A 20,529-nucleotide genomic window follows, 5' to 3' on the forward strand; every position below is an offset into this window, starting at 1 on the left:
TGAATTATGGCATTGGAAAGTTCTTGGAAAGATATCTAACTAGGACAACACTTAGTGAAGAGTGCCTTCAAACAGATGCAGCTTGCCAGGGAGAAGGAACATTTATAGAAATCAGCGTTTGAAAGAGGGCCTAGTGATTCTGTAGCTTGCGAAGTATTTCTGTCTCAAATGTCATTTCCCATTTGTGAATGCATCAATATCATGAATATGGTCTACTTAACTTGCTGGGTTTTTTTCCTGTTGCCTGGTTAACCTTACAGAACCCTACTCAATAACAATTTGAAGTTTGCTCCTCAGGCTAATAGTTTTCAGAGTATGTCCATTGTAATGCCTCTTTTAACTCTGCTGTACCTTCTAACAAACACCTGGATTGAAGTCAATTTGATGCAGTTCTATATCAAATTCCTGTCGTATTTTTGCAGATTGGCGTGCAGTTCTTGTGCTTTCATTGTATCTTAAGAAACTGATGTTAACTCCCAGATCTTCCAAACAATTGCTGTCTTACTTGTTCACTTCTAAAAAATATACTGAAGCAAATGTTTCAAAAAGGTGGGCTTTAGAAAATCTTTTTCATGATTCCTGTTGTTCAAATCATACATTTTGTATCTTTTATAAGCAGTCATGTTTCAGCATTTGATCAGTTTGTGCTCCTCCAGAAGCCTTTATAGAGTTTCCAGCGAAGAATAACATACATTCAGAGTAAGAGCTAAAGAAATAAAATAATCATTGTGTTTTCAGAAAGTTACTGTCTGTCTTAAGAAAGAAGATCCAATCATCGCAGATAAATGTGTTAGAAAGTTACACAGATGGCACACAATCTATTAACCTTCCCAAGAGATTAAATCCCAGATGATAAGACAGAAATATATAAGTCAGGCTTGCATTTATGAAGTCTCCATCTTTATAAAGATTTAAAAATCCAAGTTCCAGGGAATACATCTTGTATTTTGAGAACTTTTGAGTCATCGATCATCTTCCCACCATCCCTTTTCTCCTCCCACATACCTGTATTGCTCAAACTAAAGGAAAAATGTCTTTACTGTCAATAAGTGCATTGTGAGACTCCCTTTCTTAACCATTTTTTAATCCATCATAGTCTAAAAAAAAATAGTTTGAACCAGAGCTCATGAAAAGTTTATCTATTTGCTTATAAGCAATTTATAATACTGGAAAATATCAATGGAAGAGATCTTATAGGTGTTACACCTGCATGGCATAGTATCTTCCAGGAGGGAAACAGGTTCCAGCTTTTCGCAGTCTTGCAGACCTTCAGATACCTGCTTTTCCTTCTGCCTGTGGGAAAAACACTTGTTAACTGTCTCTGACTTCCTTAGAAATTCTTTGGATAAAGTAGTTCTCTAGTTCTTTGTTTTGAATACTGATATGAATTACAGCTGTACAGCTACAGTCCCTAGAATACTTGCTTTTATATACTACCATATGAAGTTTCTGTGTAGCCTATAGATACTGTTGTAAGGAATGCTTTTCTTCTTCCAAATGCATTGTCTAGCAACTAGTTTGGTTACTTTAAAAGCTGATCGTTGAAAGGCATCTTAAAGAAAAAGTTTATGTTTAGCTTTAGTCACTAATAATTTCTGGTTTTCTATTCTATTTGGTATGTTGAAAACATTGTGAAAGCGAGGACTGGTCATGGCCTGATTTCTTGTGACACACAGTGCGATGAAGGTCATCGTTTCCATTTTTAGATCTGCTTACAGTACATTCTCATTCCTCTGTTGTGACCTTTTTAAATCTATACTTCACCAACAGCCAGTACTTGTTGTTCCTTAGCAGTCTTTTTTTTCGTTGACTGAATGACCTATTTCATTATTCTCACATTGCTTATGAATCTTGACTGTTTCCTTTCTTCTTTGAAAGAAATACTACTATTGGCAGCTTTTACTGCTTCTGGCAACTTGTACAAATTATATCCATTCATACACATGTATGTGCATATATGGGTGAACAAGGATGAGATCATTCTTCAGTCCTTTAGTACAGAAGCTTACTTTACTAAAAAAAATCTGAAATATGTGTGGAAATGCTTGACTGGCATTTGACTTAATCAGTCCTATGACTGCGGGGGTTAATTATCGTATAATTTTTCTGCCCCCATTTTTAGCTGGAGTAAATTCTCTCTTCAAGGATGATTTATCATTCAAGAAATAGAACTTAAAAGATAAAATAACAGAGGTTATTTTACAAACTGAACAATACAGAAGAGTCTTAGTTAGCAGGAGGTATAAAAGTGCACGAAACTATAGGGTCTGCATTATTTTGTATACATGACCTGTATTACCTTTTGTTCTGTGTAACTGTATACTAGCCTTGTACACCCATTTTTTGCATGAGTACAAACTATGGTAAAATTTAGAACAGGAAAATCTTCCATAGGCCTAATTTTAGTGCTGCGTACTCTGGTAAAATCCAGTTAATGCTGATGTTGTACCTAGAATTTATTATGAGCCATATATATTGCTGACTAAAAGACAAATTATACCCTTAACTTCATATCAAGTTTTTAGATGAAAATACCATAATTTGGTGAGTGCATGTAGGGGATGGTAGATTAGATACTTGCTACTCAAAACAGCTACAAAATATGCCATACAATTATCTTAGTAACTTAAATTTTTTGCTGCTAATATTTGTTTTCCTAGTGACCACAAGGATGTTAATTTGGTCTTAGAAAAATCATAACAAGTACAAGGTAGTTTACTGTACAAGGAGGTGTTTTACTGTATAATACTGAGGTGTTATGAATATATAGTTACCTGGACTAAGACGAGAATAAAGTTTACTTGAAAGTGATACAAAACTTTTCCAATACTGTAGCGTTTAATCTGAGTTAGGCTATTATAGAAAATTTGATTAGAATTTGGTTTTTGTTTACCAGCACTGGCTCACAGAACTGGAAATTTTAGCAATGATCTTCGCAGCTGCCGTCCATGATTATGAACATACTGGGACCACAAACAATTTTCATATTCAGACAAGGTATGTGAAGTGGTCTCTTAAATGTGGTATCTGGAGTTTTCTGTTCATTGGTCTGAACTGTTTCATGCCTCTTAACTGAAACAGCCATGAAGTAGCCAGGTCGTTCCTGATTTTACAAGTTGTTTCTTTGGCCTTTGTACAGTTAATGGGACTGCTCACATGAACAAACATAGTGTGGAAAAGTAAGGAGTTAGTGTTTGAAATTATCATAGTTTGGAGTTGATAGGTCAGGGTTAAATCCGTAACATACTTGTCCCCTGAGATGTGCCCTTCAATAACGAACAAATCTAGATCTGCAGGTGAAATAAAGACATAATTCTTTTCTCCCTCAGCATAATCTGGCTAAAAGTAAACTTCTTTTTGTAGTTCCAAATTTATATTACTTTTCTAGTTTTGTCATTAATATTTTGCTCTGCAAAAGTGGAAAATTAATGTTAGCCTTTGAATTTTTCTTGGGCATACTTGCAAACCGGTATTTGCTTTGTGATGAGGCTCATTCTTCCCTCCTAGTGGAACTTGGTCCTGATGTGGCATGCCAGGGCCATGAATCCAGGCTTCTTTTACCTGAGAAAAGCTGATTAAATTACTGTCATAGCAGATCTTAGAACTGTTTAAAATAGCCGTAAGTAGCTGTGAGGATCAAAGTGTGCTTCATAAATATATGTGATTGGCAAATCACAGATTTTCTCATGATTTTAATGGGATTATGGATGTAAATGTATTTAGGTAGGTTATGGTTTGTTCCCTCTAAATAAAGGTTCCAATCCTGTTTTCCTTTTTTACATTCCTTGGTATCATATCATACATGTGGGTGGTTACACTCAGTATATACAATTGCTCAACAGAACAAGATGTTGAATTTACCATATTAATATCATAGTAAACTGTGCTGCTAAATCATCACACCTTTCTTCTAGTACAGACTTTTCAGCTGACCAAATTGAAATGCTCATGAATAGTTTTATCAGAACATAGGTGTAGCAGAGAGGGGAGACCCAAGGTTGCTTAGCAAGTAAGATCAGGTCTTGAGGAAACAAATTTGCCAAGAATTAATGATGTTTGAAGTTAACTATGATAAATCAGTACTGCTTCAAAATTTGTAAAGATCTGTATGTATTTTTGGTATTGTAGATTAGACTTTAATTAAGAGGGAAAGGATACTGTTTTTGTCAAATATAAATAAAACATTGTTATATAAATGTTATATAAATAAAGCACTGTGTGTTTAAAACCATGACTTTCCCACAAACAGTACATACAATGGTATAATAATGACTTTTTATGCACTTAGAATAGAAACTTTATCAGTATTTGATACAATAAGAACAAATAAATATAGTTCCATACATATTTTCAATAGTTCTTATAGAGAATACATAGTCCTGCTTCCCCAAGGCTGTCATCAGGATGCTACTGCAAATTCTGCCTTTATTTTAACACCAGGTCAGATGTTGCAATATTGTACAATGATCGTTCTGTTCTTGAAAATCATCATGTAAGTGCTGCTTATAGACTCATGCAAGAAGAAGAGATGAACATCCTGACAAATTTAACCAAAGATGACTGGAGGTAAGACCTACTGTGAAATTCAAACTTAATTCCACTATTTAAACATAATAAAAAGAAACAGGCCTTCCTCGTGGAGTCTGTTTCAGGAGCACAGATTACAGGAAGAAACTTTGGCACTGGAAAGTATAATGGATATTTAGAGCTTAGGGAAGACACTGTGGTGTAAAAAAATACTGTTTTGGAGGTACCATATTAAGTCCAAATGAGGTTGTGTATTTATGAAGAACAATTTGCATGGACAGTGTCAGGTGAGATATCCCTTCAGGAAAATCACTGTGCTCCCCTTCTTGAGCTAGGTTACTGCTGTCTAACAGTGGTTTAAAACCTCAGTGCAGAGTCACTCTGCTGCCAGCTTGAGCACTAATGCCTCTGGGATTTCTGCTGCACAACAGCACAGCAGAGTCACTTCTTGCTTAAGCATTAAAAACTGTATTAACTGGAGAGTCAAAATATAATGAAGTAAAGGCCCAGGAGCACTATGGAAATGTGTTTTTTTCTTCTCCTTCTCTGTTGTAGTGTAACTCCTGAATAAAATTTGACCAGCTGAAAGTATCAGGATCGTAATTGCTATGTCACAAATACTAAGACCTATAAGACCAAAACGAACAAGTGTTAGAGATAAGACTTTCTCCATTATTAAAAAGTACATCTTATCTTTGTGTATTTTTAATGACTCTATGTAACACCTAAAATATATCTTCTCTGTGTTATTGTAAACACACGTATTATTCACAGATCCTAAAAATAGCTTAAATAAGTGGCCTGTAAATTCAGAGAGGGATGTTCAACTTCCAGGAAAGTCTCCTACTGTGAATGATGCCACCATGAATAATAAAGCTATTTTTATATATATATATGTATGTAAATATATATATATTTAAATGTATATTTTATATATGAATCATAGAATCATAGAATAGTTTGGGTTGTAAAGGACCTTAAGATCATCTAGTTACAACCCCCCTGCCATGAGCAGGGACACCTCCATATCACCCAAGGCTCTGTCCAACCTGGCCTTGAACACTCTGATTTATTTATAGTTTCACAAAACTGTACTATTATGAAGGAATATGTGAATGTGAGAACAAGTTTTGGTGTTGTGTATACTTGCAGATGGACTGTTACATATACTAGATTTACATGATTTTACTTACATACATGATCAGAGCACCCCTAAATAAAAGTCTTTAGCATGTGACAACCCTTTTGGGTTTCAATTTTTTTTTTCTTTTTTTTCTGTAGATACTCCAAAACACTTAAAGTATTTTTATTTTTTTTATTGAATACAAAGTGAGAAGGTCCAGTTATGGACCCTTTGCTCTAATTTTTCTTGCATTTTTCTCCGTGGTTTTTGAACAGGTGATAAACTACCACATGCTTTCAGAAGCTGCTCAATCATATACAGTGTGTTTGTGCTTGCTTTTCAGCCTCCTCTCACTGTAACCCAGTTAGGATTTCCTGCAGCATCTTATTTTAGCTTCCAAATTCTTTTTGTAGAGTGGCTGCATAGATGCAGTCCACTATTATATGCAGCCAGTTTGAGTTTGGTGGGATTTGGCAATCAGAGAAAGTAATTTATTGTCTCTTGTTGGGCCTATTCAGTAAAATTTAGAAGAGATGTATGAACTGACAAATAAGCTCAAGCAACTAAATTAGGACACTCAGTTCCATATTTTGTCTCTTAGCTAGACAATTGCAGTCTGTACTTTCAAACCAGTAAATTCCAAAGTGCCTGTCTGAGAACCTGCATAACCTGTTGAAGTTTGAGACTTTAATTTAGAGGGATGGTCATGGAAATGATGGTTTTCTAGTATTCATTTTTAATATCCAAAAATTCCTGTTACCCTGTAATCAGGCACAGTCATTAACTGGTGCAACGACAGATCTGTTAGCCGCTTAAAAGCAGCTCTTCAATTTTCTAATTATTACTACAGGTAACTTTTGGGTCTATACTGAAAATCATGCTGTTAAACTAACAGTTTCGAAGTTTGGACTGAATCAAATTGGCAGTAAATGGAAATGATAATGCATTCAACTTTTTTATGTACTTCCTGGCACTGATTAATTTCTTGACTACTGTCAGATCTGTTTTCTTAAGTTGCAGCAATTTCATTTTCTAAAAACTTAACACCACTGCCTATTTAAACTGTGGTTCTGCTAATTATTTCAGCAAGATGAAGCAAAATGACTGAGAATGGCTTTATAGTATTACATTTTCTTTTCTACATGTTAACATTAAGAAGATAAATGCACTAATAAACTGTCAGGTTCAATTAAGCTTAAAACATAGGGTTTGGGTCTGAGGAGGAAAGTACTGCCAACATTCTGATGACGAGGTCCTTTGTGGATAATGCATGTGACATTCATAGTCATTTCTCACTCTTTTTCTCAACTCTGAAAATATATTCCAGTCTTTCATATTGTCTTGTCTCTCTCACATAGTGCCCCTAAATAACTAAAGGGGAATCCCTTTTTGTCCCCTTTCTCCTTTGATTTACCAGGCTTCTAGTGTTCTAGCAGCCTATGTGTTACATCAACAGTTGTAGGTGGTCAGATGGTATTAACACCCCAAATAATTCCAGTCATATGGCAGACTGAGTATTGATATATGATATATTGCCTGATTATATTAAAACAGACTCCTAAAAAACATGCTTTATATACAGTGCATAATGAACAGCTTTTCTCTCACAAATTCCCTTGGGATTCTTCTGTTTGAGGAAAGCAGGATTGCAACAACTTGCAAGATGAACCTTACGTCTTCAGTTCTCAACTTGCTTTTGCTCATCTGATCCTGTTCCTGCATTTTTTTTCCCCATTAATTTCCAACAGACTAAATGTCTTTGACATTGACAAATCCAGGTAAAGCTAGCTTCTGTTTATTGCTTACCTACTTTTCCAGGAAATTCAAGAGCCACTCCTTGTCTGTTGTTTATTACAGCATTATTCATGTAATTTTTTTACTTCATCTTATATCTATTTTTTTATATATTTTTTATATCCATATCCTATCCATAGGACAGATGGATATAGGAGGGTTAAGAAAGGATAACAGTACAGGATATGACAGTTTACTTATGAAAAAAGGAGACTGAATACTCAAAAATGGTAATCTTCCAATTGTGGGCCCCCAAAAATCACTACACACTGTATATGAATACAGTTACAGTTACCACTTCCCATCATAGAACTAAAGATGACAAGACCTATATATCTCTTCGCTGCAGTAGCGTAAGCAGTGCTAACTATATTATCTCAATGCATATAGCTGTGTACTGCTTAATGAAGTGGGCAGAGATTTCTCTCCAGGAGTTACCTACGAGACCAGCTGAGGTCTCCTTCAATATGTAATCTGAGATAGTCTTTTTTTTCCTTGGAAACGGTTTGGGAATGGTTTAAGTCCAAGAGTAATCTTCTATGCAATGGTAGTAGACTGAGCATTTGTAGCTCTAGAAAAGCTACAAATATAACATTTCCCTGTCAGTTCTCAATTTTCCATCACTCTGTTGATGATGGATGAGATGCTGGCAGAAAAAAACTGCAGACTGTAGGTGGGGAGCCTCTCCTTACCTCTAAGGCAGCTTTTTTTATTGGCCTGAACTCTTCAGAAGTGTGTGAGGAGAACAGTGTTACATTATTTGATCCTTATTCAGGTGATGGAGGTAAGAATTAGTTTGTCAGCTGCTGCAACAGTATGAATAAACTGAAAGAAGTGTGTAGCTTCTCTGTGTGTCTTGTGAACTTACTTCTCATTACTCTTGAAAGTTCGGACATGGAAAGTTCCTAGGAAAATCTCCCATAGAATGGGGAAGTGATAATTATTTCAGTCTTAACAAACAATGGGGTTTAGCAGTGCAGAGGTCTCAGTGTTCATGTAGTCTTAGCCGTTTGTTCCCTTTTTTTTTTTTTTTGCTTCTTTTTCTTTATTAAATGGGTTTGGCTGTGTTTGAAGGGTACAGTTTCAAAGCAGTATGGAGGAGGAACAGTTGGGATGCAAATTAATTAGTATCTTATTACGAGGTCAGATAAGGTAAGGCAAGGCATTTTCTAAACACAGGTTGCTATGGCTGCATATTATTGAGTAGAAGTGAGAGGATTGAGTCTTTACTCAGTTATATCAAAGCAAATCAGGACTAAATACACAGAAATCAATGAGGAGTACCAGCTCAACAACAGTCTTAATAGTTTATATAATAAACTATTCTAACAGCCCTGCAAATTACCTCTTTAAAACAGTCCTTTCAAGAAACATATTTGTTAGGTAAATTCAAGACATGAACACAATCTGAAAGGTCCGTGAGTATGACCAAAGCAGGATTCTAAAGTTATAAGTGATACTTGGACATTCTTCAGGTTGGGATTGTGCCCATGAAGGTATATGCTACCTTCTCCCCAGGATACATATAAGCAACACTTGCACGTAAATCCTCCTAGGCCATGTATAAAAACATGTAAATAAAGACCCAGCAGGCTCCTATATGGTCTATATACAGCCCTCCTACATTAAAGGAAGAATTTCCAAATCAGTAATTACTGTTGACAAAAGTCAATATACATTCATATGCAATCAGAATTAATACACTTTCTTACATGATTCATGTTTTACTATTTCATATTCATTTAATAGAAAGCTGATTGGCAAGCCAGCATCTCTGATCACAATAACAAGATATAGATAAATTATAAATCCCAAACTTGTTTTGATTTATGAAATAAGCATAAGGTATTTTTAATGTGAAGGGTAGTTTGTCATAATGTTCATGTATTGGTGTAATGTTGATAAGGGTTTCAGTTGTCATACCTCTTGTTCTTCTGAGTTTTCCATAGCCTTCTTCATAGGTTTAGCATTATGCCTGCTCTGTACTAATATGAGGGCAGTAATAAAAGACACAAATATACCCTCTTGTATGGTGGTAAGACCAACTGTTTTTTTTTGAATACTGCTGGAAAAATAAGGAAAGACTTACAATAGATGACAGACCTGCATGTGATTTTAGTTTACACACTAGAAAAGAGGAATTACAAAACAGCGTGACTCTGAAATAATTATTGCAGAGTGCATTTTCTGAAGTACATTGGTTTTGCAGAATTGCTTTAGGATACAACATTTAAGTTGTTAATGATTTATTTAAATGCTTTTTAAACTGTAATAAACCCTGTGATGTTGTTTAAAATGTTATAAATTAACAAGTACTGCTTAAACAAACGTACTGTACATAGAATAAATTAAATGTAATCAGTCATTTTGCTTTTAATTATTCATAGGGAATTGCGTAGCTTGGTCATTGAGATGGTCTTGTCTACAGATATGTCAGGTCATTTTCAACAAATTAAGACGATGCGACATACTCTCCAGCAGACAGAGGGGTAGGTTATTTTCCATTCTGTTCCTTATCTATAGTTTTTCAATGAGCTCATGTACAAGAAAAGAACTTAAATAGTTGCTTTTGTTTTGAGATAATTGGAGCATGTCCTTGAATTGACAGGGTAGACAAAGCCAAAGCCATGTCTTTGATTCTACATGCAGCAGACATAAGCCATCCAGCAAAATCCTGGGAACTGCACTACCGGTGGACCATGGCCCTGATGGAAGAATTTTTTCGACAGGTGCCATTTTTAAAATCCTTTAATAAGTCTAGTTCAAGAAGCAGTGGTTACACAAATAAATCTTTTCGTAAGTCTACCATCAAGAATGCTGTTGGTTGTGATTGACAAGCATAGTCGGTAGTATATGTTCTATACTCTTCACACATGCCACTGACATTAATTCAATTTATATGTGCATGAATAAGATTAAATTGTTATGGATCTATATCTGTTTCAGCTGATACCAGGATTCTGAGTTGTAGCAGGTTTTTTTTCTTTCAGCTATAATATAACTTGTCAAGCTGTTTTCATTCTGTAGACAGAGATTTATATATGCTTTGAGTTAAAAAAGAAGCACTAGCAGGGTATGATGAGGGGCTTGAAAATAGGAAGAATTCATTTTCAGCAAAGGGAAAAAGTTGTCTCCATTTCATATTTCAGAAAGCCCTCCTATTTCTTTTCCTTGCCAGTACTTGCCCATGCATATGCCACATAGATCTGAAGATTTTGCTTTCATAAGAGCCTAATCGAAAGCCAGAGAGTAGATGGTATCATCCTGTTAATATTGTGGCCGTATATCCTAAAACAAAAATGAAGACACACCTTTGTGAAAGTCTTAATTTCTGTGAGATACTGAATTCAAAAAGAAAGCCCAGTAGGTGTTGGTGTCACAGTTGCAATTTTTTACTCACCTCAGCAGGTGAAAAAAACCACATCTCTCCAAAGTAATACTCTCCCAGTGATGAATATTTGTGCCCATGCACATTTTGAACATAGCAGTTACTTAATATAATTGATAATCCAAATCCAGTTTAAGTGTTACCCAGTTTCTACTGTTAAAAATGGTTTAAAAATGGTTAATACAGATAATGGAACAGTGTATGTCTTGCTGTTGTTGACTGTATTTTGCTTTATGCTGCCATTTCAAAATCAGATGGGAAAAAGGTGTCAGAAAATAAAAAAGTCAGTATGTCAGTATAAGGTTATTAGGCCCATCTGCCCGAGAAGTTTCTTGCTTGGTTCTTAGAGGTCCTTTATAAGAATTCTCAGCAGGGAGCATCAGGACAGCCTTGACTCCGGGCTTTGCACAGAATGCCTTAGTGTAATAATGAATGGACTGAGTTTTGTGGAAATACTGAGTAGAATCATGAGTTTGTGTTTGCTTCTGTAGATGGAAATTATGAGGATTTTGTACTTGAGAAGAAAAAGGAGGAGCAGATTACCACAGATATATATTACTTGAAAAGGTCAGGAATGACCAACTGTAAAAACATTTTAGACACAGGGAGACAGACTAGACAGAGCCCATGGGACAGTGAGGCAATGTGTCCAGTCTAGTGGATATAGCACTAGCAGTAAACAGTATCACACTGGTCATTGAGTGCATAGGATCAGCTAATGTTTTAGTTATTTCTTTATCCTTTCATTAGAAGTAACTGGATCCCAAATAAGTTGCTCAAACACTTGAGAAAGCATTTAACAGTAGAATCAAATCACCACGTATGTATGTCTGCAGCTTAGCAATATGAAAGTCTTTCAGGCTGTAGAGGAGTGTGCAAGGAACTGAATCACTCTTTATACATACTACTAAGAACAGTGTGTGTGGAGTAGTTCCAACAAATGTAAAGTGCGATCAAGTAACACTACATGCATAAATGCACTGAGCAGTGTAGACACAGTAGGTCTTCTGCTTCCTGTATGTACTGGCTTGATTGTGCATCCTCTGGTCTGCCGATATCAGCACGTGGTGAAAATCTCTGGGATTTCCAAATCTGTTTCAACCAAGATGAAGTAGTCCAAATGTATACAAAATCATAGAATAGTTAGGGTTGGGAAGGACCTTAAGATCATCTAGTTCCAACCCCCCTGCTATGGGCAGGGACACCTCACACTAATTCCTCTTCTTTTCTTTAAAGATAGTAATTCAACTACTTCTACTGCTTTACAGAGAAAAGCATCAGAGTCTGAAACTGATGATGCAAAACCATTGCTTTAACAGGCAGCTTTCAAAGTAGTGTGCACCAGCAAAAATGAACATTCACGTAGACAACAAAACTTAGTTAACTGCAGCTAACAGTTAAAATGTGACAGTTGAAAAAAAGCCAAACAATGCATTAAGCTTAAAAGCCACAACTACAGAAAGTGTGTTATAATGCCAGAAAAAAAAATGAGCTACTCATTTAAAATAGAAATACACCCACCCATCTCGAAACCTTAAAATAAAGAAATACATAGTTCAAGACACTCAAAGAAGTATCTCAGCTCCTTTAACATTCTGCTGTCAGTGTGAATAGATCCAAAAGCACAAAAAAAAGAATTTGTCAAGGGAGTTCAGCACCTGGGAAAGTGTGGGGGTTTTTTTACTTACTGATCTTTATTTTAAACTCATGAAATTCTAATGATCAATTTAAATATCAGTGCTCTGTCCATTATTACATTTACTATAGACTTAGACTTATATGACATTTAAGTATTAATCATGTATTATATTAATTGCAAAGTAATTAATGAGTAGGGTAAAGAGCTACTTCAAAACAGAAAAAACCCATCAAACTGATTCTTGGGCCATATTTTCTCTTTTAAAATACGTAGTTAAGGGAAGATTAGACAATATTGCTTTAGAAATCCTGTATTTAACAACGGCTGAAATCATTAGAAGTACCCCAGTTTATATTATATCACAGTCTGGCTCCTACATTTACATGAAGATGCTACTAGCACTGCTCCTAGTAGTAAGTATTCATGTGTTCATCTACACTCTGAAATCAAATTATCAACACTTATGTGTAAAATTTAAAGGCCATAATGATAAAACTCTCCATTTGCACATGAAACACAATCTGTGAGCTACATCTGTTCTTGTGCCTGAAGTGCGTTTATTGGTATTATAGTTTTAAACTTTCCCCAAGTCTAGTTCAACGACACATGATAAAAGGCTAAGGAATGTTGATACTGCCCCCTTCATGATCAGCTTCTCATGAGATCTTTGGGAAAATGGTATATTCATGTACTGCTCCCCAGTGAATAGTCATGAAACAGCAGTCTCCATGTCTGATGTAATATGTTGATTCATTTTACTTGAAAGGCTAAGTTTTCCTGTATCTGTAATGTCAGTGCTTCTGGGGACTAGGCTTCTCCAGCAACATAAATTATAGCTTCCTTTGAATGATGTCTCTTCAGGTTTTTTATAAAATCATAGAATAGTTTGGGTTGCAAGGGAACTTCAAAGGTCAACTAGTCCAGCCCACCTGCAATCAGCAGCATTTGAGCCACTAGACTTTCTTTTCGAGCTTTAGCAAGTCAGTTGCTGACTTGCATGTCTAACATACTGAAAATGGAGATAACACCCCCTGGTCTGTTAAGACTGTTATGACAAAACCTTCTTCTAATGTGTTAGGTGTGAAATATTCTCAGAAATAGGTCGTACAAATCATTGTTGTAATGAAATTGAGCTTGTGCTTTTCTATGGCTTCAGCAGAAGAGACATATGCCTGCTAGCGAGAATGAGTTCTAGTCAGGTCATGCCCTTGTCCCATGTAAATCCATTGAAGTATGTGGTAAACCAGTGTGACAGAAGGAAACATTTAGCATTTGGCCTACAGTTGCAAATGTGTCTAAATCTCTCCAATCCCATTACATCTGGGGTCAGCAGGACTAACCTGTGAATACTGAAGGACTTCATATATGTTAAATCTCATCAGTAGGTGCCTTGTTCTGGATGAGAACTTGCTTGCAATAAGTTCCTTTAGATAAAAGTTGCTGAATATAAGTTAGAGTTTGACTTCAACTTTTCCTGAAAATTTAAAGATAAAACATGAGGGGGTTTTCTTTTGCCTGTGGCTTGTTTTTATTTAGGAATATAAATGAACAAAGTAATCTGTTGAATAAATAAATACTGGAATGTTCAGATTTCTTAGTCTGTCTGCCCCTCTGTCAAATATGTGGTTGTAATATTAAATATTGTTGTTTGCAGGGAGACAAGGAGGCTGCTTTAGGTCTTCAATTTTCCCCACTCTGTGACCGCAAGTCTACTTTGGTTGCTCAGTCCCAAATAGGTAATGACAAGTCATGTTTTTCTTGTATGTGTAGGAGCATGTAAAATCATGTGGGCATTTCGTATACATCTGTGTGCTCCAAATGCCGTTACATAGAAGGTATTTCTTTGCAACTGTACCAAATTCATATGCTTTTACAGCAGAAATGTGCTGATTTCAAAAGAACATGAAGTAATTTCAGCATGTGTGATGCCAAAGAAGGGTAAGAGAGGGATTAACCAAAGTACCGGACATGAACCCAACATTTACTGTACACAATTTAGGGTTTGGTAGATCGTGTCCTCAGACAGTTTGACTCTTGCTCAAGAACTCACAGGTCTGTCTCTTCTATAATCTGAAAGCTGGGTACTGTTTTATAGATGAATCTCAACTTACAGCTAATTAATACATTAGATATCTGGACTGCAGTTAAGATTGTAAGTGTGGCAGGGTCAAGCCTTCTTGGATTGACAAGAACCACTGCATTCTGTTTCTGTCAGTCCTAATTGCAATTTGGTCAAGAGTGGCCAAACTTCAGCTTCCTGGTTTCAGAAATGTGGTTCTTGGTTCTCTCTATCTCCATTTCCATCAGCAATAATAAGGAAATAAAACTGGTAAAGATCACAAGGGCTAGTTACAAGGACATACCCTAGAAGCATACTGGGTAAAGCAGTAGGTCCTACCAACAGCTGTACTTTTTACATGAGTGAACAGAGTATTTAGGAAGGTATTCTATAGGTGACAGTCTTACCCTTGAATTGAAGCATGTCATCGTGTCTAATCTTGTCACTCAAAATGTCCTTTATTCCATTTCACTGGGACTTGAAAGGCAATGTGCTTGAGCATCGTATCATACCTATAGCAGGAGGGAAGCTGGATCCTAGGCTGAAGCACTGTTGCTCACCTTTCTGCTATGTTGTATGGTTAGAGTATGAAGACATCTGGAAATCCATTGCTAGCTCGTGTTTTAGCTTTCTTTTTTTTTCTGTTAAGTGCTCAGCAGAGGATAATGCTTCATTCTCTCACTGTGTCATTCCATACCTTGATGAGCACTTTAAAATGTAAAAGACATTGTTCGGAGCTGACATCTCAGAACTGTGGGATGAACGCTGTCTTCTAAGGATATTACTTGTTCTCTTCACTGATTTGACAGAACACTCCTACACACTGTGAAATAACACTTTACCTCCACAGAATAACAAACAGCAATTTGAAATATTAACTCCTTGGCAAGAAGCTCCGAATAGCAAAAGAGATAGTATGACTTCTAGCCCCCTGACTCAATGGTAGATTCCCTTCTATTAATTCCAGATGGTAGGTGTGTTCTGCAGTGCATAAAATTTACAAGAAAAAGGAATCAAAAGCTGTAATTATTAATATCTAGTTACATTTATACAGCTTCAAGTGCTTTGTTTTTACTTGTGTTTTTTTTCTTCAAGATTATACTGCTGGTATCTAGTATATTGAATCAGGACTACAGTCAGAAAATCGGCTTGATATCAGGGTTTTTTTTAGCATTGAGAGCTGTGGAAATGTAAAATCTGTTTTTCTCTCTTCTTCTTTAGGTTTCATTGATTTCATAGTAGAACCAACATTTTCTCTTCTTACGGACTCAATGGAGAAAATTGTTATGCCTCTTATAGAGGAAGCGTCAAAATCTGAAAGTCCTGCACTTGGGGCACCCAGGTATGAATGCACTGCTTAGTTATTGAATTAACATAAATTAACATAATAATGTTATTCTCAGAATTATTGCGATTATTTTAGCAGTTGGAAAAGTAACTTAAATAGCTGTACGGTATTGCCACCATGTGGTTTCATGTTGTATTTGCAGTATGCTATTACTCCATTGACTGGACAGTTGTGCATATAAAAAAGCAAAAGCACAATAACGAGCAGAATACACATGTGTAAAATATAAAGTCGATTTTCTACAGCATATCTAATAACAATTTTTTTTCCTTTGACTATAAGCTTTGCAGTAAATTATTGGAGTTCCTGGTTCTCTTATCTTGATCCATTTTCAGTATAATTTTAATTAACAGTACCAAAAGTCATTCTTTCTCAGAGACATTTGGAAGTGGAGGCGGTGAAGGTGGTTTCAGGGTTGGTTTTTTCCCTGTTTCTTACTATGCTGCAGGTCACTTTTCTTCTTCACCTTTCCATATTAGTATTATTTGATATATACCCTTGAGACAAAATGGATTCCACTTATAGTCTACTTGAGAGATCTAAATAGAGTATAAGTGAGATGTGGCGGGTGGTGGGGTTGCCCATCAAGCTCTTGATTTTTGCATCATTATAGAAGTTATCTGTTAAACAAACTTGCTGTGACAGACACTGTTATCTGAGTGACTCCATGTTGAAAGCATTGTTCAGTAATCGGATGCTGCTCTTACAAATAGTGCCTCTTAGCGCATTTTTTTAATTTTAAAACTGTAAATCGAGCTGTCACTGAAGCTACTAATATGATAACTGCTCAGGGCAATTTTTCACTTGCTGTGCATTATTTAGAATTTAACTGTAAAATGATGAACCTAACTTTTCTGATCAGGAATTTACATGTATTTTGGTTACTAGAAGTAAGCAGAAGTTACTAGAAGTCGGTATTTATGGCAGGGTTCTTAGTGGTTTGGAGGACAGTGCTAAACTAAGGCATTGCTAACAGATTTGTTTACCTGCTCTCTTCTTCACAAATGAGTGATTAGCAGTTGCAATTGGTTAATAGCTCTAGGATTCATTTTCAGTTGATGTTCATGACTGAGAGGTGGATGAACAAAGTCTTACCATCCAGCAAAGCCTCTTCAAGTGAGGTGCAGGATAAAGGGATTACTTTCAGATGTCTTTAATGTTAGCCCCAAAGATACCATTCACTGTTCAAAAACATAGCTAAGAAGCTAAGTAGCTATATAAACATTCTTTCAAGAAACAACTTACAAGTAATGTATTTCAGCTATTGCATTTGTTTCAAGAATTCCCTGGAAAAAAGTTGGTAAGAATTGGTACCGGGTTACAGCTTCATGAGTTGAAGAAATGTCTTGTATCTCAGCCACTCTTTGGTGAAAACTATTATTTCAAGTTACTGATTGCATGTAGGTCCTAGGGAATTTTTTTTCAAATTAGCTGTTTGTGTACTATTAAAGTTACCTGACAGTGTTAATAATTTAGGGGTTTTTCCCTTCTGCAGCCAAAATAGTTTGGGAGCAGTAAGCAATGCTGAAGCACAAAGACGACCCGGTTTTAAAAGTACAAGTGATGGAGGGACTCACACAGAAAATTCTCTAGCAACTGTAGACCTAACAAGCTTTAAGGCCAACTTGATGAAGATCATACAAGCAAACAAAGAAAGATGGAAAGAATTAGCAGTAGAAGGTATGATATGCTAAGGTGGAAAGTCTTTATAGGTTACTCCCTAACCTTCCATTAATTTTATTTTTTAATTTGCTTCAATCTACAAAAATACATAGTTGTCTTGTATTCATATCTTTTATGTCTTTATTGTTTAGATGGTCCTGTTTTATTCTCCCAGGAGGTATAAAGAGATGTAGGTGGTCAGGTGATGAGAGGAAACCTTACACCCTGTACAATAAGCCTCTGTGTTGACCAGCTCATCTTTAGTGGTCTGATTTAGAAATGTGCATTCTTGCACATGTAATCATAACTGATACTGACATCTGCTTTAAATGCCAAAATCAACAATTCAAAGTAGTATGTGCTGCCACAGTTCTTAAGAAATGTGAAAGTTGTACTTTGCTATTAGAAATGCTATCTGTTCCCCACTGTATGGAACAAAATCCAGTATTGCAGGCTTCTTGAGACTATGCTGCAGGCAGTTGTTTAAATGACCCAGTGGATCTAAAAATTTGGGCATTCACAGCATGTATTAGACCCAAACAAGGCAAAAAGTTATTCTTCATTTGCTGGTTGATAGTTAAAGCAAACTTGCGTCAAGCGTCTTACTTCATAAGCCATACCTGAAAATTTTCTGGAGTTAGTTTTCTGAGTGTAATGATTCATGATAATTGTTGAAAGCAATTTATAACCTTGATCTATGTTAAGTGAATGCCAGTTCAGAATATTTTGGCCACAGTCTGTGTTGCTTCCAGGTAAGCACCTAGAATATTTCAGTGCAGTGTTTCACTGCTGGGGTTGGTCTTGCTGTACATGATCTGATAATGACTGCAGGAAATGGTATCCTCTAACCCAGTGCCTGTCTTTCATCTGTCACCCAAAGCAGCAGTGTTTTCCTCAAAGAGGTGCCAAACAAGACAGAAAAGCACTGCTGAGCTGTGCTAAATTCTAATTTAGTGCTAAATTGCAAATGCATGTTTTTGTTAGGAGAACATTAAGTAAAAACAAGCTTCAATACATCTATTGCCACTGATTTGACTGTTGGGTAGAAGGGAAAGCTGAGGTGATTTAACTAATATTGTCTCTTCATGAGCAGGTTTACATGATTGTTTGCCTCTTCTGGTATTGTTCAACTAATACTGACTGGTCAAAAAGACAAAGCTGCGTATTTGAGATGATTGGTATTAATAGCAGACATTGGTGCAAAAGACCACTTAGCTACAGTCTGCAGAAATCAAACAGCCCTAGGCTATCTACATGTAAGGTAATTCAATATGGAAAAATTGAGAACTTGTTATCTGGAAGTCTGCCATTTCCAGTTACATATAACTAACTTGTTTGATTTTGGTACATCAACTTTTTGGTATATTGTTTTGGAGTACAGTGCTATCAAAGAGATAATTTCTCAGTTGCAGTGCTCTGTAAATTACTGATACATATAGATCAGTTTTACTGGGCTGTTGTCAGCCTTTGAAAACACAAAGCTTCACACAGCAAGAGATAGAAGAATTTTTCTCGGTAAATGATTGTTTCTCTGTACAGTCAATATTAATGTGAGGACCAGCAAGATCCAGGAAACTCTGGACAAGCTTTCTGCTTTGAAAAACAGAGCTGATAATGTTCAAGACTATATGGAGTTTGTTGAGATTGTTGTTGTCCATAATCTATGATGCCCTTCTTTTCTACCATCAACTTGGCTAATGAAATGTGTCTAAGTATTTCCTGAACAGAGTTATGGAATTATGGTAGAATGTACATTAGGAAAATAGCTGAGTAAGTGAAAATAGCTGTTTGAGGCCAAAGCTTGATGAACAGTATCAGCTTTGTGTGATTATGTTTAAATCTGTTTTGCGAAACCTCTGTGAGAGCACGGAAGAGATTTATAGAAAGTTGTGCCCATAAAAAGACTACTTGCAGCAACATCTGCAGTTGACGAGCATGACATGGAGACCTTTAAGGTGCCTGATTAGAATCTAGAGGAACGCAGTGAATATTGCAAATTCTTTTGAGTACAGATTTATATTTTGGTAGTACAGAGATAGTAAGGTGTTGGGTTTTGGTTTGGTTTTCAATTTTTTTTTTTTTTGTGGGGGGCGGGGTAGGCGGATGTTATACAGGTTTTGTGAAAGTTAAGATATTTTCCATTCATCTGGAATGGAATGTGTGGGCACTTAGGGCTGCTGGAAAAGAGGTTTTCACTAAGTGAACATAGTCCTAGATAGAGCACTGAGGTAGCACAAGTTGCTTTTCACATAATGGAAGAAGGAGTCTTCCCCAACTGGTCCATATCAGCAGTATATCTGCTCTGAAGTTGCACCCTGCAGATGCTGAAAGTCCTTAATCAGACTGTGCAAAATTAGCATCTAGTAAATAATGAAAAATATTGAAATATATTCCCTTTCCACTTGGAATTCCCTTCAGTTTGCACTTAAGTTTTACTAAGCTTGCAAGTGAATAACCTGAGACCTCGAACTTCAGATAATTTTCCCCATCCTATCTGGATCTCATGTTACCTTGTCTAACTCTATTGCTTGATGAAAAGTCTTTAGGTTGCTCTAGGCATATGTATGTAGTTTTGTTTTATTTATATGTTAGTAGGAGCACATAGTGGGGGAAGAAATATCAGGGGTAAATCACTGCCAGGTGAAAGGACTGTTGTTATTGCTGTCATTGTTCCTAGCTAGATAATTTGCAAAAAGTGCAAAGAGCTGAGTACACTGACAAAGTCATGTGTGTGAGGACAGCGTCCCATGGTAGTAAGTAAACTGTTAGCGTAGATCTCCAAACATACTTCCTGATCTGACTATGATAAACAGTACTTGTGCTGTTAACAATCTGCATTCTTGGCAGTGGGCTCTGCAAACGTTGTTCCCAGATTAGTTAACAGGCTCAGGAACAGTTGTCTCTATAAAATGTAGATACACAAATAATATAAAAAGGAAACTAGCAACAATCCATATAATTTGCTAGGTATGATTCAAACTTGTTCCAG

At 36.2% G+C, this 20,529-nt stretch overlaps 1 protein-coding gene across 5 annotated transcripts in view; it reads left to right on the top strand.

The window, feature by feature from the left end:
• The window catches only part of PDE1A (phosphodiesterase 1A), a 228,392-nt gene that overhangs the window by 183,038 nt on the left and 24,825 nt on the right, over positions 1-20,529 (top strand). For all 5 annotated transcript variants that reach the window (XM_065670188.1, XM_065670183.1, XM_065670185.1 and 2 more), the window contains 7 exons: positions 2,897-2,997; positions 4,441-4,566; positions 9,832-9,933; positions 10,053-10,173; positions 14,126-14,207; positions 15,752-15,872; positions 17,374-17,558. In XM_065670188.1, coding sequence (XP_065526260.1) covers positions 2,897-2,997; positions 4,441-4,566; positions 9,832-9,933; positions 10,053-10,173; positions 14,126-14,207; positions 15,752-15,872; positions 17,374-17,558 — 838 coding nt within the window. The remainder of the gene's footprint in view (positions 1-2,896; positions 2,998-4,440; positions 4,567-9,831; positions 9,934-10,052; positions 10,174-14,125; positions 14,208-15,751; positions 15,873-17,373; positions 17,559-20,529) is intronic.

Source organism: Lathamus discolor, chromosome 3 (assembly GCF_037157495.1).
Source record: "Lathamus discolor isolate bLatDis1 chromosome 3, bLatDis1.hap1, whole genome shotgun sequence".
Taxonomy (NCBI): Eukaryota; Metazoa; Chordata; class Aves; order Psittaciformes; family Psittacidae; genus Lathamus; species Lathamus discolor.